Below are 12,500 nucleotides of genomic sequence, written 5' to 3' on the forward strand. Positions count from 1 at the left end.
ATCAGTTGTATCGTGTTGTGTTGCGGTTTTTTTGTTTTTTTTCTTTCGCTTTTTTAAAATATTTTTTTTTACATTAATTTGCTTATTTATCATCATTGTTGTCTTTTGTATTTGTTTATTTTATTTATTTATTTATCTGTATTTATTTTATTTTCATTATTTTTATTCTTCTTCTTTTTTTATTATATTATTATTATTTAGTTAGTTATTTAGTGATTTATTTATATATTTATTTATCTGTTTATTTATTTTTTATTTTTTAATTCTTTATTCATTTATTTACTTTATTTTGTTTTATTTTATTTTATTTTATTAAATTTTTTTTTCCTCAAGGCCTGACAAAGCGCGTTGGGTTACGCTGCTGGTTAGGCATCTGCTTGGCAGATGTGGTGTAGCGTATATGGATTTGTCCGAACGCAGTGACGCCTCCTTGAGCTACTGAAACTGAAACTGAAACTGTGTTGCGTTGTACTGTATCTTACTGTTTTGTGCTGTATAGTATAGTATTGTATTGTATTCCGTTGTATCGTGTTTTGTTGTGTTGTTGTATTGTGTTTGTCACAGTTTTGTGTTGTGACTGATGTACTGTATTGTATTGCCCTTGTTGTGATGTATTGTACTGTGTTGTATTGTATTGTTTTGTGATATATTGTATTGTGTTGTATTGTGTTGTATTGTATCGTACGGTATGTCATTGTATTGCATTATGGCCTGTCCAACACTCGGCTTGTATCACAGATTGACATAAGTTTACATTTGGGCCAACAGCAAAGTGAGAGTTGTATTGTCAATGGTTTCTCCTGTCAGTGGGAAACCATTTACAGCTTAGTCTTTTGTGAAGGACTATGACTCTCAAACTAGGAGGCAAAATTGCACTGGCTGCAGCACAATCAAAATTCTTGCCCAGATAGTCGGATCAGCAGTTGCCTCCTCTGCTGCTGTGATGGTCATAGTCGGACACGACTGACTATCATACATATATATATATATATATATGGCCTGTCTTGAACACCCTGTGTGTGTCACGTTCTGTGCCGCAGTCAAGCGGAACCTGGACCTGGAGGAGCTGACCTTCAGCCAGTGCAGCCTGGACCAGCTCTTCCTGGACCTCACCCGCCAGCAGAAACACGGCCCCGGCAGGTACCTCCACCCTGACGACCTCACCACCAAGGCCGCAGCACACGCCACCACCCATCACCCTCCGCACACACCCCAGCAGCACCCCCCACTACACACTTCTCCCACACCGCCCTCCGCAGGGGGCGTGGCCAGCACGGCAGACCACGCCCACCCACCCCGAGAGGTCAAGGACGAGGGCGGGGCCAGCGCGGGTCAGGGTGACGTCAGCAGCGACGCCGACGCGGCGGTGGGCATGGTGGTGCTGCAGCACCCGAGCGGTGACGACGGCGGGGGCGGGGTGGCCTGTGGGGATGCGGAGGAGGAGGGGGACGGGCGGGGGGTGGGGGCGGCGGCCCCCGTGGTGTTCAGCGTGGACGGGGAGGACAACCTGGCCTTCAGCTTGGAGGAGGGGGGGGACGGGGCGCCGCCAGACACACAGACCTCCGTGTGATGGACCCCTGTGTAGTTATGACACACAGACCTCCGTGTGATGGACCCCTGTGTAGTTAACACACAGACCTCCGTGTGATGGACCCCTGTGTAGTTATGACACACAGACCTCCGTGTGATGGACCCCTGTGTAGTTATGACACACAGACCTCCGTGTGATGGACCCCTGTGTAGTTAACACACAGACCTCCGTGTAGTTCACACACACACACACACACACACACACACACACACACACACACTGATAGTGAAAAGACGCTTAACTAAAGAACGAAATCAAACACCTTGTGATTAACACACATACCTTGTAACTAACACAGACACACACACGCATACACACCTCCTTGTAATTAATACACATTCACCTCCTTCTGATTAACACAAACACCTCCGTGTAATTAACACACACACACACTTCCATCTGATTAACACTCACACCTCCGTGTAATTAAAACACACACACCTCCTTGTGATTAACACACACACCTCCGTGTAATTAAAACACACACACCTCCTTGTGATTAACACACACCTCCGTGTAATCAGTGTAACCTCCACAGTGGTTTTGTTGTTGTGGTGGTGTGTTTTTTGTGGGTCGGAACGAGCGTAGCGCTGCAAAAGGAACACGGTGTGGATGGTTGATCGCAGATCTATCCACACTGAACTGTCAGGTGTTGGAAACACCTGTGAAAGAAGGCAGCACACTCACGTGGCACTGTTGACGGCTGGACACTGTGTCTGTAGCCAGGGCGACGCCTCGTCAAAATACTTATTATGGCCAGGATTGGTTCAGACACGTCTTCGGCATGAGTGTGTCACTGAAACAAGTGTTGATCTGGAGCTTCGTGTCAGCATTCACTTCATGCATGGTCACCAGTCTGTTAGTGTCTAGGATTCATGTTGTTCGGGGCATGGACGTTAACCCTTTCACCGCCAAGCTCGCATTTATGCACATGCGTGGTAGAGGACCCATGTCACTGGATGTTGACCATTCCTTGGTCTGTTATCCATGAACCTACTGCTCTTAATGTTCGGTGGTAGGATAGGCCATATTTTCTATACATCGCAGGGGGAATCCCCAGCTACTCTTAGCCACTGTCATTTCTGTGTTTATACAAGGGAATTTTGTACTCTAAATTGACTGGCGGTGAAAGGATTAATATCTCAATTCTGGTGTCAGTGTTCGGGGTTGGGGGTGGGGGTGACCCCCTGAGAGAGTGAGGGTAGGAGGGGTAGCGGGGTGTGGGTGGAGAGGGGAGAGAGAGGGGAGGGGAGGTTTGAGGCCTTTCCAAGTACTTGCCTGTAACCGAACTGGCCCCCAGCAGATGGGAAGTGAAAGCACGTGATACAAAGCTCTGAAAGACTCAAGGGTCCAGCAGCAAACGTCACCACCCTCCTGCCTTGTGGACAGTGTGCATTGTTCCCATCACCCGTGACCCTGCATTCTTCTTTCCCCGACACCCTGGTTTGAGTCTGTGACCAGCTTCAGCCAGGCCTTCAGGCACCACGTCTCTGCTCGTCATTCGTGGATTAACCCCTTCACCGTTGAGCTTTGGCGAAGTGGTGTCAAGTGTGACATACAATTTAAGCTCAAACGGAAACCTTTGTCCACGTTCCAGTGGTGCGGTTGAGTTTGCTGAACAGAAGTAATGCAACGCCACCAGGAAGAAGTCCAAAATTAATAATTATAGAGTGATGACTGACCTCCTGACCTTAAACCCCAAGCACAACACAGGGGTTAAGTCACTGGCAGTTCGCTGTCTCGGTGTGAATGGCTATTATCGCGTCTGTCGAATACGCGAAAGGTTCTGGGGTTCGAGCTCGTGTGGAAACTTTTGGGTTTTTTTGTTTGCTTTTTTTGGTGCTCCTCTAAAGGCTTGTCCGGCGCGTTGAGTCTATGCGTAAGTCAGGCCTCTTCCCCCTTTTTTAACTCACTCAGTACGGCCAGTCCTCTCTTCTCTTCTACACAGACCCCTCGGATGTCCAGTGGGTGTCTGAATAACCCAACCTTTCGCTTCCGTCGTCAGAATTGTGGTATTCTTTGTCAACATTCACCTCTTCAGTATAAGAGCCTTCCGCTTGCAATATTTTGATGATGATAATTGGGGTGAAACGCTGTTAACGTCGTCCTCTTTCGCCGTTCGTATGGAGAGAGTTAAGCAGGTGTGGCGTATGTGGATCAGTCCGCACGCTTTAATACCTCCTTGAAATTGAAACATTTCTAAACTGTGGGTTTATTTACAATAATTATCACACCTGTACCATGAGTGTATTGACAGTAATCATTACATCCTCACATTGAGTGTATTGACAGTAATCATTACATCCTCACATTGAGTGTATTGACAGTAATCATTACATCCTCACATTGAGTGTATTGACAGTAATCATTACATCCTCACAATGAGTGTATTGACAGTAATCATTACATCCTCACATTGAGTGTATTGACAGTAATCATTACATCCTCACATTGGGTGTATTGACAGTAATCATTACATCCTCACAATGAGTGTATTGACAGTAATCATTACATCCTCACAATGAGTGTATTGACAGTAATCATTACATCCTCACATTGAGTGTATTGACAGTAATCATTACATCCTCACATTGAGTGTATTGACAGTAATCATTACATCCTCACATTGAATCATTACATCCTCACATTGAGTGTATTGACAGTAATCATTACATCCTCACATTGAGTGTATTGACAGTAATCATTACATCCTCACAATGAGTGTATTGACAGTAATCATTACATCCTCACAATGAGTGTATTGACAGTAATCATTACACACACACATTACAGTTATTCCTTACACCATGGCTGTGAGTCTGGTAGGTCTAATCAGTGAAAGGTCTCCATACTGTGTATCTCCACCGAAACAAAAAATTGGTGTCATTCCAAAGCAGTTGCACCTCATCTTCCCGCTGTCTTTCAACTGGAAGAAATAGCAGTGACGCCGAAGATGTGTGTACGCACTCGTGTAAAGTAATACAGGTGTTTTTTGCATGTCGCGGGATAGTGTGGTGTAAATATTTAACATGAAATAATTATGTGTTTTACGGAGAACAAAAATAATGCGTTGATATGGAAAAGAAAAATTATAATTATGTTTTACCGATTCATGCTCCTGTGAAATGACTTCAGCTGATTATAATGGCAGCTTTTATGCTCGAGGAAATTGATACAGAGTTTTGTTATATGTCACAGTGTATTGTGGCGTAAATATTGAACATGAATATATGTTGGGAGTTTGTTGTATGCCTAGGTATATTGTGGTGTAGACATTGAACACGAAATATATGTTTCATTTAGGAAAAACGATGTGTTGTTGTGAAAAGATTGTTTCTGTGAATTCTCGATCATGTGTAAAGACTTAAGCAATTGATTACAATGGCAACATTTGATCCATTGTCTGTGAGTGATTGAAACATTCACCCGAACTGTGCAGATAATTTTTTTTTTTGTCCCTAAGGGGGCACTGTGGTAGAACCAGTCAGGCGTTGGCCTTCTGATCCAGTGTTCACCAGTGATCAGGGTTAGACGTTGGCCTTCTGATCCAGTGTTCACCAGTGATCAGGGTTAGACGTTGGCCTTCTGATCCAGTGTTCACCAGTGATCAGGGTTAGACGTTGGCCTTCTGATCCAGTGTTCACCAGTGATCAGGGTTAGACGTTGGCCTTCTGATCCAGTGTTCACCAGTGATCAGGGTTAGACGTTGGCCTTCTGATCCAGTGTTCACCAGTGATCAGGGTTCGAGACTGCTTCAGGTGTGGTGTTGTGTCCTCTGGAAAGACACTCCACTTCCATTTTCCTCACTCCACCCAGGTGTGAACGGGTACCTGTCGGGACTCCAGCTGGAGAAGATTCTAACAGCGGAGGGAGAGGGTAGGGGCCCGTCTTCCTGTGCCGAGCTGAAGACACGGTGGATGTGACTTCATTACCCTGATGGCCTGACCCTAAAGCTTGTAACCTTAACCTGTCTAAAACACCTGGGCCTGTGTTGCCCTCAGTGATACATGGTGATGACACCATGCAGGCTTGAAACAGGCTTCAGCTGATTGACAGTCAAGGTGTGTAACACATGATAGTCCATCACAGAGTCTGAAGATGACGCGGCCTGTGTTCTCAACGATGAGAGCAGAAGTGGTTGTGTGATGCCTGTTCGCTATAGCAGTGAGATGTTGTATGGGTGGATGGGTTTAACTACCTGGGGCCATCCTCAAGAGACCATCGTGCCTGCGGGTAAATGTGTACCTGTTGGTAATCTGCCTGAGGCAAGGTAAACTGCCCAAGAGTAAGCAATATCCGGTATTCAGGAATACAATAGTCTGCCCGCAGGTCTACAAACCCGAAGGCAATTTACCATTACAAACTGCCAAGGGTGACTGCCCACGAAATATGGCGGATCCTTTTATAGCATTGTTGTTTTTTTTTTAAAAGGAAAACAGGCGTGCTTTGCAGATAAAACGTGTTTTGCTAACTCTCTGGACAATGCTGTGAACTGTAGTGGGGAGAGAAGAGCGTGCACAGAAGGAAATCACCAGGATTTTTAATGATAGACGATGGGTCAGCTACCTGAGTGCACCGGGCGTGTCTTGAATACGAAGTTAAGTTAACCAAGATAAAGTGTACCCGTACTGTGAATCCCTGTAATTTTCCTCAACAGCAAAATGAAGTTTGTCTTGAATACGGCCCCTGTTGGCTGACGCCTTCCAGGTCTAAGGTCGGGGTCGGGGCGTTGGTCCGAAGAGGGTGGTGTGAATCGAGGGATGAGTCCTGCCCCAGACGTCACCAGTCCTCTTCAAAGGCAGCTGCGCTCTGGAAATGAGCGAACTCCGTGCTGGTCTGTTTGCTGTGGAGGTTTCCAGCTCGCGTGACTGAATGCCACTCCATTTGAGGTAGCTCTTCAGGTCTGTCCGTATACCTCACTCAGTTCGGGCCTTGCCAAAATGTGTAGTGTTGAAAACAGGCATAATTATTGTCGCTCACACACATGGGTGTGGGCGTGTAAGAGCCGATTGCAGTGTGACATATGATCCATGTGACAAGGTGATTTGTCATGCTTTACTTTATTATCAGACGGCTAGGACACTTAGAGTAGTTTACTTTTTTTTACCTTCTTTTCTTTCTTTATTTTCTTTTACCTTTGACAAAGACATATCTTCAATAAGGACATTTTCTGTACACGTCGTTCATGATATGTGGTATTTAACGTCTTCTCTTCAATAAGGACGTTTTCTGTACACGTCGTTCTTATGTGGTATTTAACCCTTTCTCTTCAATAAGGACATTTTCTGTATACGGCGTTCATATGTGGTATTTAACCTCTTTTCTTCAATAAGGACATTTTCTGTACATGTCGTTCATATGTGGTATTTAACCTCTTTTCTTCAATAAGGACATTTTCTGTACATGTCGTTCATATGTGGTATTTAACTTCTCTTCAATAAGGACATTTTTTGTACACGTTGTTCATGATATGTGGTATTTAACCCTTTCTCTTCAATAAAGACATTTTCTGTACACGTTGTTCATGATAAGCGGTATTTAACCTCTTCTCTTCAATAAGGACATTCACTGCACACGTTGTTTATGATAAGTACCTATATTATTTTCCCTTCATTTGTGGTATTTCACTTTTATTCTGCATTGAAGCCACGTTTTTTCGGTCACTGAGGACAAGTGTTTGTTGTTATCCCCGAGATGGCGTGGTGTCCTCCGCAATGGGGTGTGAGTGAACACACTGCCAGGGTTCACTGGTTGTCAGTGTTGTTGTTGTTGTCGTTGGTTGTCAGTGTTGTTGTCGTTGGTTGTCAGTGTTGTTGTCGTTGGTTGTCAGTGTTGTTGTCGTTGGTTGTCAGTGTTGTTGTCGTTGGTTGTCAGTGTTGTTGTCGTTGGTTGTTTGTGTTGTTGTCGTTGGTTGTCAGTGTTGTTGTCGTTGGTTGTTTGTGTTGTTGTCGTTGGTTGTCAGTGTTGTTGTCGTTGGTTGTTTGTGTTGTTGTCGTTGGTTGTCAGTGTTGTTGTCGTTGGTTGTTTGTGTTGTTGTCGTTGGTCGTCAGTGTTGTTGTCGTTGGTTGTCAGTGTTGTTGTCGTTGGTTGTTTGTGTTGTTGTCGTTGGTTGTTTGTGTTGTTGTCGTTGGTTGTCAGTGTTGTTGTCGTTGGTTGTTTGTGTTGTTGGCGTTGGTTGTTTGTGTTGTTGGCGTTGGTCGTCAGTGTTGTTGTCGTTGGTTGTTTGTGTTGTTGTCGTTGGTTGTCAGTGTTGTTGTCGTTGGTTGTTTGTGTTGTTGTCGTTGGTCGTCAGTGTTGTTGTCGTTGGTTGTCAGTGTTGTTGTCGTTGGTTGTTTGTGTTGTTGTCGTTGGTTGTTTGTGTTGTTGTCGTTGGTTGTTTGTGTTGTTGTCGTTGGTTGTCAGTGTTGTTGTCGTTGGTTGTTTGTGTTGTTGGCGTTGGTTGTTTGTGTTGTTGGCGTTGGTCGTCAGTGTTGTTGTCGTTGGTTGTTTGTGTTGTTGTCGTTGGTTGTCAGTGTTGTTGTCGTTGGTTGTTTGTGTTGTTGTCGTTGGTCGTCAGTGTTGTTGTCGTTGGTTGTTTGTGTTGTTGTCGTTGGTCGTCAGTGTTGTTGTCGTTGGTCGTCAGTGTTGTTGTCATTGGTTGTTTGTGTTGTTGATGGTGGCTGTTAATGTTATTGGTGGTAAATATTGTTAGTGGTAGTGTCAGTGTTGTTGGTTTTCGGTGTTGTTGTTGTTGGTCGTTAATGTGGTTGGTTGTTAATGTGGTTGTTGTTGGTTGTTAATGTTGTTGGTGGTGGTTGTTAATGTTGTTGGTGGTGGTGGTGGTAGTTGTTGGTTGTTAATGTGGTTGGTGGTGGTTGTTAATGTTGTTGTTGGTGGTGGTGGTGGTTGTTGGTTGTTAATGTTGTTGGTGGTGGTGGTGGTGATTGTTGGTTGTTAATGTCGTTGGTGGTGGTGGTGGTGATTGTTGGTTGTTAATGTTGTTGGTGGTGGTGGTGGTGATTGTTGTTAATGTCGTTGGTGGTGGTGGTGGTGATTGTTGGTTGTTAATGTTGGTGGTGGTGGTGATTGTTGGTTGTTAATGTTGGTGGTGGTGGTGATTGTTGGTTGTTAATGTTGGTGGTGGTGGTGGTGGTGGTGGTTGGTTGTTAATGTCGTTGTTGTTGTGACTGCTGGTGTTGTAATAATCAGTTGGTGGACATGTATGACAAGTGGCAGCTGACAGAGTTAAGGTCCGTGGTATGTGGCTGTGTCAACCTGCAGGTGCTTTGATCACTTTACTGCTGTTAAGGTCCGTGGTGTGTGGCTGTGTCAACCTGCAGGTGCTTTGATCACTTTACTGCTTACAGAGTTAAGGTCCGTGGTTTGTGGCTGTGTCAGCCTGCAGGTGCTTTGATCACTTTACTGCTGACAGAGTTAAGGTCTGTGGTGTGTGGCTGTGTCAACCTGCAGGTGCTTTGATCACTTTACTGCTGACAGAGTTAAGGTCCGTGGTGTGTGGCTGTGTCAACCTGCAGGTGCTTTGATCACTTTACTGCTGACAGAGTTAAGGTCCGTGGTGTGTGGCTGTGTCAACCTGCAGGTGCTTTGATCACTTTACTGCTGACAGAGTTAAGGTCCGTGGTATGTGGCTGTGTCAACCTGCAGGTGCTTTGATCACTTTACTGCTGACAGAGTTAAGGTCCGTGGTATGTGGCTGTGTCAACCTGCAGGTGCTTTGATCACTTTACTGCTGACAGAGTTAAGGTCCGTGGTATGTGGCTGTGTCAACCTGCAGGTGCTTTGATCACTTTACTGCTGACAGAGTTAAGGTCCGTGGTATGTGGCTGTGTCAACCTGCAGGTGCTTTGATCACTTTACTGCTGACAGAGTTAAGGTCCGTGGTATGTGGCTGTGTCAACCTGCAGGTGCTTTGATCACTTTACTGCTGACAGAGTTAAGGTCCGTGGTGTGTGGCTGTGTCAACCTGCAGGTGCTTTGATCACTTTACTGCTGACAGAGTTAAGGTCCGTGGTGTGTGGCTGTGTCAACCTGCAGGTGCTTTGATCACTTTACTGCTGACAGAGTTAAGGTCCGTGGTATGTGGCTGTGTCAACCTGCAGGTGCTTTGATCACTTTACTGCTGACAGAGTTAAGGTCCGTGGTATGTGGCTGTGTCAACCTGCAGGTGCTTTGATCACTTCACTGCTGACAGAGTTAAGGTCCGTGGTATGTGGCTGTGTCAACCTGCAGGTGCTTTGATCACTTTACTGCTGACAGAGTTAAGGTCCGTGGTATGTGGCTGTGTCAACCTGCAGGTGCTTTGATCACTTTACTGCTGACAGAGTTAAGGTCTGTGGTATGTGGCTGTGTTAACCTGCAGGTGCTTTGATCACTTTACTGCTGACAGAGTTAAGGTCTATGGTGTGTGGCTGTGTCAACCTGCAGGTGCTTTGATCACTTTACTGCTGACAGAGTTAAGGTCCGTGGTGTGTGGCTGTGTCAACCTGCAGGTGCTTTGATCACTTTACTGCTGACAGAGTTAAGGTCCGTGGTATGTGGCTGTGTCAACCTGCAGGTGCTTTGATCACTTTACTGCTGACAGAGTTAAGGTCCGTGGTATGTGGCTGTGTCAACCTGCAGGTGCTTTGATCACTTTACTGCTGACAGAGTTAAGGTCCGTGGTTTGTGGCTGTGTCAGCCTGCAGGTGCTTTTATCACTTTACTGCTGACAGAGTTAAGGTCCGTGGTGTGTGGCTGTGTCAAACTGCAGGTGCTTTTATCACTTTACTGCTGACAGAGTTAAGGTCCGTGGTATGTGGCTGTGTCAACCTGCAGGTGCTTTGATCACTTTACTGCTGACAGAGTTAAGGTCTGTGGTTTGTGGCTGTGTCAGCCTGCAGGTGCTTTTATCACTTTACTGCTGACAGAGTTAAGGTCCGTGGTGTGTGTCTGTGTCAAACTGCAGGTGCTTTGATCACTTTACTGCTGACAGAGTTAAGGTCTGTGGTATGTGGCTGTGTCAACCTGCAGGTGCTTTGACCCCTTTACTGCTGACAGAGTTAAGGTCCTTGGTATGTGGCTGTGTCAACCTGCAGGTGCTTTGATCACTTCACTGCTGACAGAGTTAAGGTCCGTGGTGTGTGGCTGTGTCAACCTGCAGGTGCTTTGATCACTTTACTGCTGACAGAGTTAAGGTCTGTGGTATGTGGCTGTGTTAACCTGCAGGTGCTTTGATCACTTCACTGCTGACAGAGTTAAGGTCCGTGGTATGTGGCTGTGTCAACCTGCAGGTGCTTTGATCACTTTACTGCTGACAGAGTTAAGGTCTATGGTGTGTGGCTGTGTCAACCTGCAGGTGCTTTGATCACTTTACTGCTGACAGAGTTAAGGTCCGTGGTGTGTGGCTGTGTCAAACTACAGGTGCTTTTATCACTTTACTGCTGACAGAGTTAAGGTCCGTGGTGTGTGGCTGTGTCAAACTACAGGTGCTTTTATCACTTTACTGCTGACAGAGTTAAGGTCCGTGGTGTGTGGCTGTGTCAAACTACAGGTGCTTTTATCACTTTACTGCTGAAAAGTGCCAGAAAAGTGCCTTTCAGAAGCTGAACAGTTACAAACTGTTGGGTTGTTTGTTTTGTTTTTGTTTTTTTGATGACTTTGTGAACTATATTTGATGACATTGCTCATGCTGATGGCGTGTGTGTTATTGTCGTGTGGGTATGCGCGTCAGTCTGTCAGAAAGTGTACAAGTGTGTGTTTGTGCTGCAGTGTGCATGCGCGTATGCGTGTGTGTGAGTGCGTGTGTGCGTGCGCGCACGCGTTAATGATCGAGTAAAACCTATTGACACATTAGCACTTGTTGATAGTCACTTGTACTTAATTCATGCATGTAAAAAGTGGACAAATATCAACGAATGTTCTTTTGTTTTTTTTTTTTTTTAACTGACAGAGAATCTTGTTTTTGTAACTTTTGAAAAGACACAGTGGATTTTTTTTTCTACCAGCATTACATATCCATTGTATCTGTCAGCATTATTTTGGCACTCATTGACTAATGAATTACGTATGCAGTGTGTTCAAAAGTGGGTGGAACCAGGAGAGTGTGACGGCTCGTGGCGAGTGGGCGGTAAGCCCTCAGAGTTACCGTGTGAAAACCCACATGTACATAGTGTTCCGTCATTTCATCCATCACTGCTCAGCATTCATTCGGACTCGAAATCAGGAAAGTTAGCGTCAGTGAGGGGGAAGGGTTGGGTAGGAGAGAGACTTATGAGGGGAGAGGTGGTGGTAATTGTACGTTTTAACACTGAATAAATTAGAATGTTGTTTGTTTTAGGGGTGATACATTGTTATTGTCTGCCATCCTTTAGTTTGGTGCAGCCCTCAGTGCTTTGGGGCATTGACGAAGTAACGTATTTCACAGACGAACTATCATGAAACACAAGGGTGGCACCATTCGATAAGACCTCAGCCTTTTCTCGTCTCTCATGTGCAGTTAACGGGAAGGGGCATGGTTATTAGAAGCAGTGAACAATTGAACGACTCCCTGTTGTTGCTTTTGTTATGTTTTGGTGTGTGTTTTAAAGAAATAAACACATCGTTTAATCACTGACAAGTCTCTTTGTAAATGAGAGTTCAAATTTTGAAAGATGCGCCCTTGTGTGTGCGTGCTTGTGTGCCTGTGTAAGTGTGCGTGCAGTGCTGGTGTGCGAATGCGTGCGTGCACGCGCGCGCGCACGTGTAAGTGTGTGTGTGTGTGTGATCGCGCGCGCGCGTCCTACAGGGCTTATTGGTGCATACTTCTCAGCTGATAAGATCATTTAACACTGGACAGACACTGTGAAGAGGCGAACAAGAAGATGAAGAAGATGCAGCGTGTGTCACAGCAATCAGAGACACACGGCTTTGGCAGTCTGTCTCCTGTGTGTGC

At 45.4% G+C, this 12,500-nt stretch overlaps 1 protein-coding gene across 3 annotated transcripts in view; it reads left to right on the top strand.

Moving 5' to 3' along the window:
* The window catches only part of LOC143296107 (cholesterol transporter ABCA5-like), a 60,257-nt gene extending 58,650 nt beyond the window's left edge, over positions 1-1,607 (top strand). For all 3 annotated transcript variants that reach the window (XM_076607885.1, XM_076607886.1, XM_076607887.1), the window contains exon 34: positions 1,041-1,607. In XM_076607885.1, coding sequence (XP_076464000.1) covers positions 1,041-1,570 — 530 coding nt within the window. In that variant the 3' untranslated portion in view covers positions 1,571-1,607. The remainder of the gene's footprint in view (positions 1-1,040) is intronic.
* Positions 1,608-12,500: the final 10,893 nt, after the last annotated feature.

This window comes from Babylonia areolata, chromosome 21, assembly GCF_041734735.1.
Source record: "Babylonia areolata isolate BAREFJ2019XMU chromosome 21, ASM4173473v1, whole genome shotgun sequence".
NCBI lineage: Eukaryota > Metazoa > Mollusca > Gastropoda > Neogastropoda > Buccinidae > Babylonia > Babylonia areolata.